The 14,888-nt window shown below is 41.8% G+C and overlaps 1 protein-coding gene and 1 long non-coding RNA gene across 2 annotated transcripts in view; both read right to left on the reverse strand.

The window, feature by feature from the left end:
* hells (helicase, lymphoid specific) overlaps positions 1-12,348 on the reverse strand; it is a 100,713-nt gene extending 88,365 nt beyond the window's left edge. Inside the window, 2 exon segments of the mRNA XM_034165463.1 lie at positions 11,836-11,927; positions 12,245-12,348. Coding sequence (XP_034021354.1) covers positions 11,836-11,927; positions 12,245-12,252 — 100 coding nt within the window. The 5' untranslated portion in view covers positions 12,253-12,348.
* LOC117505927 lies at positions 1,987-11,755 on the reverse strand. Its single transcript, XR_004559310.1, has 3 exons — positions 11,660-11,755; positions 4,901-4,906; positions 1,987-1,996 (listed from the first exon to the last, which is right to left on the reverse strand). It is a non-coding gene; the product is annotated as an uncharacterized LOC117505927 (long non-coding RNA).
* Positions 12,349-14,888: the final 2,540 nt, after the last annotated feature.

The following is a 14,888-nucleotide window of genomic DNA, read 5'->3' on the forward strand; positions in this document are numbered from 1 at the left end:
CTCGGACTGACCGTGTGTCTTCATATCAGGGAAAATAAAAAACCGGGAAGGCTTGAGAGATGTGGTCCGTACGGTGGGTGTGGCAAGATTTGTGTCACTGCAACACATTGTCAGTTCACATGTGTGGATGAGCATTTAGTCCATGAGCCAGGAGACTTAACCTGTACCACTTAACTAAGCAACACTCACAATCCAGCCTCATTGTACCACAACCTGCACAAAACTGGACGACGGCCATCCCAGGGTGGCAGCTGTTGTCAGGTAGGGGTCAGTGAAGATATACACGGGGTAGGCATAGGCCGGTATGAGATTTGGACGGTATGATAACCGTGGGCAAAAATACCGCGGTTTTACGGTTTCACTGTATTATGTACAGCTTTAAAATGTGCTTTAATAACATGATTCAGGTGCACTAATTGACACGATGTCTACCGCTACGAGCACCATACCACTGATAACTTTAGAGAAAATACCACAATAATCGTCTCTCTTTTAGACATGTAGCATCTGCCCCGTGGGAAACATGACTTACTTGCTTAAGCCCCTTTCACACTAGGGCTGCTCCCAGTTGCTTCCTGTGGTGTCATGACGACGCAGGAATATCTGCGTCAGGTGCGCACAGCAGGGGGCAGAGAGGAGGTGAGGATGCAGCCTGCAGGTTCTCTGCACAGAGAACTCAGAGTGCACAGTTTGGCTGCAGACAGACTGTGCACTCTGAGTTCTCTTCTACTTTATATTTGTTGTTGTGCTGAGCTGCAGGGCTGCATTCTGAGTTCTGTTATAGTTTATCTTTCCTCCTTTGACTGCAAGATGCGCACGCGAGTGAACTGTCCTTAAGCAAATGTGGAGATGTCTGGAGTTCTACTTGATGTTGACATGTCCTGTCTCAGGACTAGGGATGGGTATCGAGAACCGGTTCCTTTCGGGTATCGTTAAGAAATGATTTGATCCACCGACATCAATATGCTTTGTGCTTAACAATTCTGTTATCGGTCCTTCAGAGTGGCCGTTGTTTTGGGGGGTGTTTGTCAGGAAAATGATCATTTCTCTACACTGATTACAGACCCTGCAGCGGGTCCTTAACTTTTCTGCAGCGCGGCTTTGCTTTGAACCTTGAACCAATCGAAGCGTGGTTCGCAGATTGAAGCAATGCTTCGGTCGACTGCTTCATTTATTTATTTATTTCGCTTAATTTTCCCCCACTAAACCCCTAAAGAGCATACATCTGTGAGTATTATTTACCTTTTCTATGTTAAACCGACCTGTTATGGTCTTCTGAAACAGTTGATAGATGTATTTTATAACTTAAAAATGGGAGCAATGCTAACGCATTAGCATGTTTATGGCATTTTCAATGTTAAAAGTTAGCATTAAGCTGTTGCAGCTGTCATCAGGTTCGGGTGCATTTGTTTTCAAATTGTAATATTCCTTAAATGTATTTTTGTTTATATATTAATAATCTAATGATTATTATATACAATTGTAGAGAAAGAGACAAAAAGAACCTGAAGAGATACAACAGAAAATATAAAAGCAACTAACAATGACCATAACTATATACAGAAATAAGTGTTTCCTGTGAACACCTAGTGACTCTCACACCTCCACTTCATCCCTGTTTTATTTAAGTTTAATGACAGTTTGTTTCAGTCAAACCATATTTTCAGTGTTAATTTCTTCAGTGATTTCCTCCAGAACTATCTGACAAAGTAGAAAACTGCTGCATCCTAGTAAGAGCATCCTAGTAATACTACTGGAATGAATTTGAATAAGGAAAGTTGGTTTTGTTTTTCTCACTAAATGGATGCTGCACTCACTGCAGTTTATTGTCTGGAATAGTCCCAGATTGCATTTCAGAGCTTATAGAATTCAAACATTTTCGTGCAGGTGGTGTTGGGGGTAATTTCGGGTTTCAGCTTTTTTTGTTTTTCACCACTTTCATCCCCGAATATGAGTCGTGAGTCACTTCTGTGCGGATTAAAGTTACTAACTGGGACTCCTGTCTCGTTGCGAGAAAGAAACAAGAATCATCCTCCGTTCTGTTCACACAGCTCCAAACGTTGCGCGGCTCTGATGAGTCAAGTTAGAACGATAGAATTCAGTCTGAATAACTTCAAAGTGAAACAGTTTTGTTTATTTTTATTTTAGGGACTTTGCGGGGGATTCTTGCAAATAAATTAGCTTCACACAGGCGTCTTCTAACTGTCACAGCACTTACAGGTAACTCCAGACTGTCTTTGATCATCCTGGAGCTGATCAGTGGGTGAGCCTTTGCCATTCTGGTTATTCTTCTATTCATTTTGATGGTTGTTTTCCGTTTTCTTCCACGCGTCTCTGGTTTTTTTTGGTCCTTTTTAAAGCATTAGAGATCATTGTAGATGAACAGCCTATAATCTTTTGCACCTGCGTATAAGTTTTCCCCTCTCCAACCAACTTTTTAATCAAACTACGCTGTTCTTCTGAACAATGTCTTGAACGTCCCATTTTCCTCAGGCTTTCAAAGAGACAAGCATGTTCAACAGGTGCTGGCTTCATCCTTAAATAGGGGACACCTGATTCACACCTTTTTGTTCCACAAAACTGATCAATCAATCAATCAATTTTTTTTTTATATAGCGCCAAATCACAACAAACAGTTGCCCCAAGGCGCTTTATATTGTAAGGCAAGGCCATACAATAATGATGTAAAACCCCAACGGTCAAAACGACCCCCTGTGAGCAAGCACTTGGCTACAGTGGGAAGGAAAAACTCCCTTTTAACAGGAAGAAACCTCCAGCAGAACCAGGCTCAGGGAGGGGCAGTCTTCTGCTGGGACTGGTTGGGGCTGAGGGAGAGAACCAGGAAAAAGACATGCTGTGGAGGGGAGCAGAGATCGATCACTAATGATTAAATGCAGAGTGGTGCATACAGAGCAAAAAGAGAAAGAAACAGTGCATCATGGGAACCCCCCAGCAGTCTACGTCTATAGCAGCATAACTAAGGGATGGTTCAGGGTCACCTGATCCAGCCCTAACTATAAGCTTTAGCAAAAAGGAAAGTTTTAAGCCTAATCTTAAAAGTAGAGAGGGTGTCTGTCTCCCTGATCTGAATTGGGAGCTGGTTCCACAGGCGAGGAGCCTGAAAGCTGAAGGCTCTGCCTCCCATTCTACTCTTACAAACCCTAGGAACTACAAGTAAGCCTGCAGTCTGAGAGCGAAGCGCTCTATTGGGGTGATATGGTACTACGAGGTCCCTAAGATAAGATGGGACCTGATTATTCAAAACCTTATAAGTAAGAAGAAGAATTTTAAATTCTATTCTAGAATTAACAGGAAGCCAATGAAGAGAGGCCAATATGGGTGAGATATGCTCTCTCCTTCTAGTCCCCGTCAGCACTCTAGCTGCAGCATTTTGAATTAACTGAAGGCTTTTTAGGGAACTTTTAGGACAACCTGATAATAATGAATTACAATAGTCCAGCCTAGAGGAAATAAATGCATGAATTAGTTTTTCAGCATCACTCTGAGACAAGACCTTTCTGATTTTAGAGATATTGCGTAAATGCAAAAAAGCAGTCCTACATATTTGTTTAATATATGCTTTGAATGACATATCCTGATCAAAAATGACTCCAAGATTTCTCACAGTATTACTAGAGGTCAGGGTAATGCCATCCAGAGTAAGGATCTGGTTAGACACCATGTTTCTAAGATTTGTGGGGCCAAGTACAATAACTTCAGTTTTATCTGAGTTTAAAAGCAGGAAATTAGAGGTCATCCATGTCTTTATGTCTGTAAGACAATCCTGCAGTTTAGCTAATTGGTGTGTGTCCTCTGGCTTCATGGATAGATAAAGCTGGGTATCATCTGCGTAACAATGAAAATTTAAGCAATACCGTCTAATAATACTGCCTAAGGGAAGCATATATAAAGTGAATAAAATTGGTCCTAGCACAGAACCTTGTGGAACTCCATAATTAACTTTAGTCTGTGAAGAAGATTCCCCATTTACATGAACAAATTGTAATCTATTAGACAAATATGATTCAAACCACCGCAGCGCAGTGCCTTTAATACCTATGGCATGCTCTAATCTCTGTAATAAAATTTTATGGTCAACAGTATCAAAAGCAGCACTGAGGTCTAACAGAACAAGCACAGAGATGAGTCCACTGTCCGAGGCCATAAGAAGATCATTTGTAACCTTCATTAATGCTGTTTCTGTACTATGATGAATTCTAAAACCTGACTGAAACTCTTCAAATAGACCATTCCTCTGCAGATGATCAGTTAGCTGTTTTACAACTACCCTTTCAAGAATTTTTGAGAGAAAAGGAAGGTTGGAGATTGGCCTATAATTAGCTAAGATAGCTGGGTCAAGTGATGGCTTTTTAAGTAATGGTTTAATTATTGCCACCTTAAAAGCCTGTGGTACATAGCCAACTAACAAAGATAGATTGATCATATTTAAGATCGAAGCATTAAATAATGGTAGGGCTTCCTTGAGCAGCCTGGTAGGAATGGGGTCTAATAAACATGTTGATGGTTTGGATGAAGTAACTAATGAAAATAACTCAGACAGAACAATCGGAGAGAAAGAGTCTAACCAAATACCGGCATCACTGAAAGCAGCCAAAGATAACTTGGGGCAACTGTTTGTTGTGATTTGGTGCTATACAAGAAAAAAGTTGATTGATTGATAACGATACGTCTTTGGGATGGTTATGAGTAATTTTTTCTCTAATAGTTAAAATTTTGTTAGCAAAGAAAGTCATGAACTCATTACTAGTTAAAGATAATGGAATACTCAGCTCAATAGAGCTCTGACTCTTTGTCAGCCTGGCTACAGTGCTGAAAAGAAACCTGGGGTTGTTCTTATTTTCTTCAATTAGTGATGAGTAGAAAGATGTCCTAGCTTTACGGAGGGCTTTTTTATAGAGCAACAGACTCTTTTTCCAGGCTAAGTGAAGATCTTCTAAATTAGTGAGACGCCATTTCCTCTCCAACTTACGGGTTATCTGCTTTAAGCTACGAGTTTGAGAGTTATACCATGGAGTCAGACACTTCTGATTTAAAGCTCTCTTTTTCAGAGGAGCTACAGCATCCAAAGTTGTCTTCAATGAGGATGTAAAACTATTGACGAGATACTCTATCTCCCTTACAGAGTTTAGGTAGCTACTCTGCACTGTGTTGTTATATGGCATTAGAGAACATAAAGAAGGAATCATATCCTTAAACCTAGTTACAGCGCTTTCTGAAAGACTTCTAGTGTAATGAAACTTATTCCCTACTGCTGGGTAGTCCATCACAGTAAATGTAAATGTTATTAAAAAATGATCAGACAGAAGGGAGTTTTCAGGGAATACTGTTAAGTCTTCTATTTCCATACCATAAGTCAGAACAAGATCTAAGATATGATTAAAGTGGTGGGTGGACTCATTTACTTTTTGAGCAAAGCCAATAGAGTCTAATAATAGATTAAATGCAGTGTTGAGGCTGTCATTCTCAGCATCTGTGTGGATGTTAAAATCGCCCACTATAATTATCTTATCTGAGCTAAGCACTAAGTCAGACAAAAGGTCTGAAAATTCACAGAGAAACTCACAGTAACGACCAGGTGGACGATAGATAATAACAAATAAAACTGGTTTTTGGGACTTCCAATTTGGATGGACAAGACTAAGAGACAAGCTTTCAAATGAATTAAAGCTCTGTCTGGGTTTTTGATTAATTAATAAGCTGGAATGGAAGATTGCTGCTAATCCACCGCCCCGGCCCGTGCTACGAGCATTCTGACAGTTAGTGTGACTCGGGGGTGTTGACTCATTTAAACTAACATATTCATCCTGCTGTAACCAGGTTTCTGTTAGGCAGAATAAATCAATATGTTGATCAATTATTATATCATTTACCAACAGGGACTTAGAAGAGAGAGACCTAATGTTTAATAGACCACATTTAACTGTTTTAGTCTGTGGTGCAGTTGAAGGTGCTATATTATTTTTTCTTTTTGAATTTTTATGCTTAAATAGATTTTTGCTGGTTATTGGTAGTCTGGGAGCAGGCACCGTCTCTACGGGGATGGGGTAATGAGGGGATGGCAGGGGGAGAGAAGCTGCAGAGAGGTGTATAAGACCACAGCTCTGCTTCCTGGTCCCAACGCTAGACAGTCACGGTTTGGAGGATTTAAGAAAATTAGCCAGATTTCTAGAAATGAGAGCTGCTCCATCCAAAGTGGGATGGATGCCATCTCTCCTAACAAGACCAGGTTTTCCCCAGAAGCTTTGCCAATTATCTATGAAGCCCACCTCATTTTTTGGACACCACTCAGACAGCCAGCAATTCAAGGAGAACATGCGGCTAAACATGTCACTCCCGGTCTGATTGGGGAGGGGCCCAGAGAAAACTACAGAGTCCGACATTGTTTTTGCAAAGTTACACACCGATTTAATGTTAATTTTAGTGACCTCCGATTGGCGTAACCGGGTGTCATTACTGCCGACGTGAATTACAATCTTACCAAATTTACGCTTAGCCTTAACCAGCAGTTTCAAATTTCCTTCAATGTCGCCTGCTCTGGCCCCCGGAAGACAATTGACTATGGTTGCTGGTGTCGCTAACTTCACATTTCTCAAAACAGAGTCGCCAATAACCAGAGTTTGATCCTCGGCGGGTGTGTCGTCGAGTGGGGAAAAACGGTTAGAAATGTGAACGGGTTGGCGGTGTACACGGGGCTTCTGTTTAGGGCTACGCTTCCTCCTCACAGTCACCCAGTCAGCCTGCTTTCCCGGCTGCTCGGGATCTGCCAGGGGGGAACTAACGGCGGCTAAGCTACCTTGGTCCGCACCGACTACAGGGGCCTGGCTAGCTGTAGAATTTTCCACGGTGCGGAGCCGAGTCTCCAATTCGCCCAGCCTGGCCTCCAAAGCTACGAATAAGCTACACTTATTACAAGTACCATTACTGCTAAAGGAGGCCGAGGAATAACTAAACATTTCACACCCAGAGCAGAAAAGTGCGGGAGAGACAGGAGAAGCCGCCATGCTAAATCGGCTAAGAGCTAGTAGCTACGCTAAGCTAGCGGATTCCTAAAAACACGCAAAGTGAATAATGTGTAAATAATTTAGAGGTGATTCAGCAGAAGGAGTGCTTTAGTTAAGGCACGTAAAGATTACACTGGGAAACAAATCATAATCTAGATAACTAGATCAATCTAACTTCGCAGATTAAACAGCCAACAGATACAGAAAAACACCGCTGTGCTCCGGAACAGGAAGTGATACAATACCGCAGTGAGAGCCAACCACCAGTAGAGGCAAGCAAGAGCTCACTGATGAACTCACTGACTGAATGCCACACTACTATTATTGTGAACACCCCCTTTTCTGCTTTTTTTTTTTTTTTTTACTAATAGCCCAATTTCATAGCCTTAAGAGTGTGCATATCATGAATGCTTGATCTTGTTGGATTTGTGAGAATCTACTGGTACCTTGTTTCCCATGTAACAATAAGAAATATACTCAAAACCTGGATTAATCTTTTTAGTCACAAAGCACTGCTGTTATTCTGAACACTATTGTATGTCCTTTTTTGTCCTTTTTTAACTGTGACGTGAGAGTTTGAGCAGAGAACAAGGAACTAATGCCTGCAGCCAGACTTTTTTTTTCTTTTAATTGTTCACATGTGCGCGCGTGAATGAACGCCCATGAGTGGACTAGAGATGTCTGGACTTTTTACTGGATATTTCTGGCAATCAGTCTGTGAGGAGGACTTTTATGAATTTTATTTAAACACATTTGTGAGAGAAGAAGCTGCTGCTGCCTCACAGTGGCTCTCTTCACCAGACAGCTCCACACAGAGAGGAGCTGAGCTGCAATAAGCATTTTTTTTCTGTGGTCTTTTTTTTCAGCATGTAGTTTTTACTGCATTAAGTACATTGGATAAAAACAATCCTGCGTGATTTATACTGCGGGAACAATGGAACACAGCAGGAATCATAAATTGGCTTTGAGTCACGCCGGGTAACGCCTCTTTGCCCCGACTTGTGCTGGAATCACTTCCTTTCTGCGTCGAGCACAGGACGCCAAAAAAAATTAAACAGCTTTAATTTTTCAGCACCCGACTTGCTTCCTGCTTTGCGCCTCTCGCGGAGCCGAGCTGTATCATCTCGGCACTGAGTTGCTTCCACGCGGCGTCGTCATAATGACGCACGGCGCAACTGGGAGCAACTGGGATCACCCCCGGTGTGAAAGGGGCTTTAGGGAGAAATGTGGCTGGAATAAGGTCCGAAACTCCGGATGCTCAATACTTGGCCCAGCTTTACCAACAAAGCGCTTGGAATAGATGTATTTGTCCTTCTTGACATGTTTGTGGGAGAAATTTGGTCGACCACAAGCACAACTCGAGTCCACCGCTTGTACTTCTCAGTGGTTTCAAAGACGGGATAAAGTTTACTCCTTCCATGTAATCCTTTGGGGGAATCTTGAATCGCTCCGAGTCCGACACAGGCCATAGCTACGGTGCTTTGTTGTCACCGTTTTTGGCTTGAAGGGCTATTCTGCAGAAAATAAAACAAAAAAGCCGACTCTGTCCTTTCAGACAGAGGGAAAAGTTCAGTGCAGGCTTCGCCTCCTTCAGCCATGATGCAGAGCTAGCTAATGCTAGCTGCCTGTTTGTAAACAGAGACAGAGGTGCGCGCCAAGGGGAAGGGCGGCTACCTCCACTCTGCCCGTCAAGAATTCTTATAACCCGCTCATACCGTCGGGACGGTGTAACGGAAAATTTTAGTGGTTTTGATACCGTGGCTTTTTCATACCACGGTATACCGTGAAACCGGTTACGGGCCCATGAAGACACAGGGGACAAAATGTAAAGCTGCTCCATTCATTTAGAAAAGCGCACCACATTATCTGACTGATCATCAAGATTACACCACAGCTGCACCAAGCTTGCAGCATCATATTCAAGAAGACTTGAGGCTGTAATTGCTGCCAAAGCCGCACCAAAAAAGTATTGAACAAACACTGTGAACACTTGTGTACATGTAATTTCTTATTTTTATTTAATTTTTAATAAAATTTGCAAACATTTAGAATAACTTCTTTTCGTGTCATTATGGGCTGTTGTGAGTAGAATTTGGGGGGGAGGGGGTCCATTGGATTCTATGACAAGTGACAGATGTTACCCATAATGTGAGAACTAGTCCTTTTTAAAACCATATTAACTCAACCAATAATTTTCATGGTGTAAGTCATGGTACACCGAGGGTGGACTGTCAGTATTGTTTAGTACCAAAAACCTGCTTGTCCAGTGGACTAATTATCATGGTGAAGTACTACATTGTTTCCATGACAGACCTGCTCCAAGAGTGAGTGCAGCTTTTGCAAAGTGTCCACATACCGGTCAAGTTGACAGTGCTGCTGTGTTCCAAAAGTTTGAGTACGTCAGCATCGCACTCATACTTGATGCTGCTCATCTGTGACCATTCTGGGATGCCCCCTACAGGCCTGCTCATGCAGACTCGCTGATTTTCACCCTTCTAACTCCTTCCACGTGCTGACTGCCGTGACATATTCACAGGCATCGCTATAGAAACACTCACTCATCAATGAGTGTCTGCAGGTGCAACAACCCCCCACCGCAAGGAATTCATTAACAGCACGCCGTTTCAAACACACGTCCATGGATGCCATTTTTTACAGACGACTGTGTGGACGCGCTACGTTGATGCCAATTCTGTGCATGCCTGAAAAAGAAAAAAACAAAACAAAACAAAACAAAACAAAAAACCTGTTTGGTATGTGATAGCAAGTAAAGGATTATTTCAGTTTTACTTTGATATGTTGCTTATTTAAATAATCACATTACAGACAGAACTTTTCAGCATACATACATACACATATACACATACATACACACAACTGGTTGATTATTGCCCCAAGTGGAGGAGTTTAAGTACCTTGTGGGGGTGAGATGGAGCGTAACCTGATGTTTTACGGGCCGTTGTGGTGAAAGAGTTGAGCTTAATTTACACTGCTGTCTGACGGTCATAAACTTTGGGTAAATAGACTGCATTTATAATGCACTTTTCCATCTAAATTAGAATCTCAAAGCACTTTACAGTGATGCCTCACATTCACACAGACACACTTACACCGATGTCAGGCTGCTGCCATACGAGGCGCTTAGTACACACCGGGAGCAACCAGGGGATCAAGGCCCGGCCACACGGCTCACGGCGTTAGCTGAACGAAGGAGAAAAGTCCCAAAGTCACAAATGATTGAGAAAAACTGGCAGAATGAGCCTGGACTTCTCACCTCACCAAAAAGCCTGCGAGTGCAGAGTGCATAAAAGAACAAAATCAAAACCAGCAAAAGAAAAACAAAGCGAATGGTGACCTTGATGCTTTAAAACAAAATCAAAACAAAGTGTCAGAGTATGATCATTTCTGCAGCGAGTCTGTGCTGTCCATAGCCACCCGCAGCAGCATCGCAGTCAGAGACATAGAGAGAGAGAGAGAGAGAGAGAGACTGGACGACAATCACAAAGAACGCTGACAGTACAGAAGTTACACAAACGATGAGGAACCATCAAGACACAAAGCAAAACGGAATATGGACGAATTGATGTTGTCGTTGGGATTCGTTCACATTTTTCAAGAGTTTGAGAATTCTGACAAAGTGCCAGCTACAAGAACGAAGCTGGACTATGGTTAGACCTCTCTGAAAGTCAACGTAAGTCCAGATTCCTTGTTTCGTTTTGGCTTCGTGTCCTTCAACAGTGCTGTGTCACCGGGGCTTTAAGGACTTTACCCAAGGGTCCTTAGTGATTTTCCAGTTAGACAGGGTTTGGATCCTCTGGTCTCAAGCCCATCTCTCAACCACTAGACCATCACCTCATCAGGTTATGACAGAAAGAATAAGGTCGCAGATACAAGTGGAGGAAATGAGATTCTTCACATGAAAAGGAGCCAACTGAGGTGGTTCAGGTATCCAGGTGATGATGTCACTAGTTGGGGTGCAACGATTTACCCAAACTGACCCCAAATACGAGTAAACTAAAACTTTTATTTATGGTCTGCTGATTTATGCACTCCATTCTCAAAACAATACATGAAAGCAAACAGCACTCATCTTTCCAAGCGCTCAGCGGGACGCACTGCTGCCTCGACAGGGCTCGTAGCATCAGAGCTCAGATTCTTACAGTCATCTGATTATTATGGTAATATAAACATACTCATCCTATATTATTTGGTTCAGTGCAGCCACCAGTAATGTCCATGATATGGCTGTGGGGAGATCTTGACTGCGCGCTTGACTGTTTTTACAGGGGCACATTCACATATGAACCTTCTGGCACAGCTGTATAAGAGCTTTAGAACACTGAAAGAACAAATAGGGATGTTTCAGTATGCTTGTGAGTCCTGGCAATTCCTTTTTTGGGACATGCGACGATTCTCTGAACTGTGCGATCTGATGTTACGAGCTCTGATGAGGCGGCAGTGCGTCCCGCTGAGCGCTTGGAAAGATAAGTGCTGTTGCTTTCATGTACTGTTTTGAGAATGGAGTGCATAAATCGCCAAAACATAAATAAAAGTACTTCATTTACTCGTATTTGGAGTCAGTCTGGGTAAACTGTCGCACCCTTGGTCGTGTGTCAGCCACATCCAGCAGGGAAGACCCAGGACATGCTGGAGGGATTATATGTCCCAGATGGCTTTGGAAGACCTCAGGATCCCTCAGGAAGAGCTAAAGAACTTGGCAAGGACAGGGAAGTGTGGGATGAGCTGCTTGGTCTGCTGTCATGGCGACCTGGACCCAGATAAGCAGCAGAGAATGAATGCGAATGTTTCTTACCGGCTCCCGTTTCCATGGCCGTGCCCAGCGGCTCCTCGGACTCGTTGGGTTTGGGGCACTGAGGTGACGCGCTTCGACTTTCTGGCTTTAGGCTGTCAAAAGGGAACAATAAAGATATATTACAGCCCAGTCTGCAAAACAGGAGTTCATATATATACATATATATGTATGTATGTATGTTTGTACTACAAACGGCACCAGAAAACCTCGTGTTTCATTTAAAATTTTTAATTTTGGTTTGGCTACAAGCCAGGTCTTATTACTATCACTGGATTTACTAAATGTACTTATTAGGTAGATTTACATTTAAGACGTTCTGTAACTTAAAACCTCGTTTAATTTCTAACGCGACCACATGGAAGTAAAACTAAATAAACCAATAAACTCCGAGAAAAATAACTTAACCTACCAGTTCATAGCCGTCACAGGAAGGGAACAAACGGTGATAAAACGAAGACTTTAAAGACGTTAAAGAGTAAAATGGTAACTGATTTAAGAAGCCGTACTCTGAACACAACGTGCACTGCACGATAAATAACAAGAAAATAAACACACAAATCCTGTTACAAATTTCAAATTAAAATAATTTAGAGCAAACGTTAGTCGCCAAACAATTACAACTTCCTTTTATTGCGAAACGTAAACGTCACTTCCTAAAACGTTCTATGAAAATTCAGTGCTCTTGACGCTACTAAATTTGCAGTCGGTCGGGAGGCGCTTCGCGCTTTCGCGCCAGTTCGGACAGAACCACTACTGAAGAAGGGGGGGGGAGAGAATACCTGACTACTACAAATACTAAATTATTCACTGATCGATACGAAAAATGGGAAGACGACAATAACAAAAATAACTGTGATGAATGCAGTTCTAAGCTTGTTTACAGACCGCGGACTCTCGGTGTTAAAATGTTGGAGCAGCAAAACCACACCCCCGTGACCTAAACATTTTGTCTCACCGAAACTGATATTAGTGCGCATGCGCGGAGATATCCCACAATCTCTTGCGCGCAGAGAGTAGCCGACAACTGGCCACTGATCTCTATGTAACACTGGATCACTCACTGACCGGCCGCCATATTACCACTCGCATGTCCCGCTCCTGAACGCTCTATTGATCTTTAAAGAGGCACACGCAACTTTATTCTTTGTAATTTTGTTAAAAAATACCTTCATCTGCAGGTATAATCTGCGTAAATCGCCACTTCAAAGGCTATGGACGAACATTTCACCTGTGAATATTACTGAAATGGGAAGTAATGAACAATAATTTGAAGAGTTCTAACCCTAATTCCAGCGTATAGGCAAAGATAATGATAATAATAATAATAATAATAGCTGGCGTGGCTTGTGTGTAGACACATGTTGAGTTTTGTGTTGGACGAATTATTTTAAGACATTTATTAGGTCTACTTGTGCATAGTTTGGAGCTTTAGGTGTTGATGCTACGAGCTTTATTACTAATATCAGGCTGAAGCTATAAATATTAACATTTCAAAGGAAAACCACCTCTCCGGTAGCAGTGATGCCGGTAACGCGTTACTCTAATCTGACCACTTTTTTTAGTAACGAGTAATCTAACGCGTTAATCTTTCCAAATCAGTAATCAGATTAAAGTTACTTCTCCATGTCACTGTGCGTTACTATTATTTTTCATTGTGGGTCGATAGCAGCATTAAACTTGGTCCGTGGGCAGGAGGTCGGGGTTCGACTGAACGTCCCACTTTAAGTGAGCTGTGAGCTTTTCATCCACGGTTTTTTGCAGCTGCTCGACTCGTCCTCACCTCTTAAAGCGCAGTGATCAGCACACCTGCACTGAGCTTTACAAAGACATTTTTATACTTTTTTTCCTCCTTTATTTAGAATTCTGAGCTGAGCCGCTTCGTATCTGGTCATTAAAAACAGCTGATCCTCTGCGACGCGTCAACAACTAACACTATTTTCCACTCAAATGCACCTAAACTTTCTTTCTGAGGACCACATGATGTGAAAACGCAATAAAACTTTCTTACCTGTAAATCTGGTCATGTTTTCTGCATAAATAAATGTTATCCATTCTTTGTGCTCAAACGCCAAAGCAGGGGCGAATCCAGATGGAATGGGGGCGTGGGGGAGGGATGTGCCCCCCCCACAACACCCCTAGATTAAAGGTCCAGTTTTGAAGCCGTTTTTTACTACAACTACTAATATTGCTTAAAATAATAATAATTTCGACAAGTAAAATGTTTAGAGAGAATTTAAATGTTAGAAAAATGTTAGAATTTAATAGTTACATTTATAAAAAATGTAGGTTCAAAATTGCAAGTTTTACTGTTACAGTGCTGTCAACAGTTAAATATGAGGTCAAGAAAGACGTCTTTATTTTACTTTTTATAAAACAAGTATTTATTTTCATTGAAGTCAAGAAAGGGTGACTATAAAGTGAGTTTTGGCAAAACAGGTATCATTGTCATGTTGAGGTGGCAGAGGGTTGTTGTCGACAGCTGGGAAAAGTAACTAAAAAAGTAACTAGTAATCTAACTTAGTTACTTTTACAATTGAGTAATCAGTAAAGTAACTAAGTTACTTTTTCAAGGAGTAATCAGTAATCAGTAATTGGATTACTTTTTCAAAGTAACTGTGGCAACACTGTCCGGTAGTGAGTTAAGTGGTGTTTTATTCTTTCAGTGCAGCTGTAAAAAAAAAAAAAAAAAAAAAAAAAAAAAAATCCACTATTGCTATACTCAACAAAAATATAAACGCAACACTTTTGGTTTTGCTCCCATTTTGTATGAGATTAACTCAACGATCTAAAACTTTTTCCACATACACAATATCACCATTTCCCTCAAATATTGTTCACAAACCAGTCTAAATCTGTGATAGTGAGCACTTCTCCTTTGCTGAGATAATCCATCCCACCTCACAGGTGTGCCATATCAAGATGCTGATTAGACACCATGATTAGTGCACAGGTGTGCCTTAGACTGCCCACAATAAAGGCCACTCTGAAAGGTGCAGTTTTGTTTTATTGGGGGGGGATACCAGTCAGTATCTGGTGTGACCACCATTTGCCTC

Source organism: Thalassophryne amazonica, unplaced genomic scaffold (assembly GCF_902500255.1).
Source record: "Thalassophryne amazonica unplaced genomic scaffold, fThaAma1.1, whole genome shotgun sequence".
Lineage (NCBI taxonomy): Eukaryota > Metazoa > Chordata > Actinopteri > Batrachoidiformes > Batrachoididae > Thalassophryne > Thalassophryne amazonica.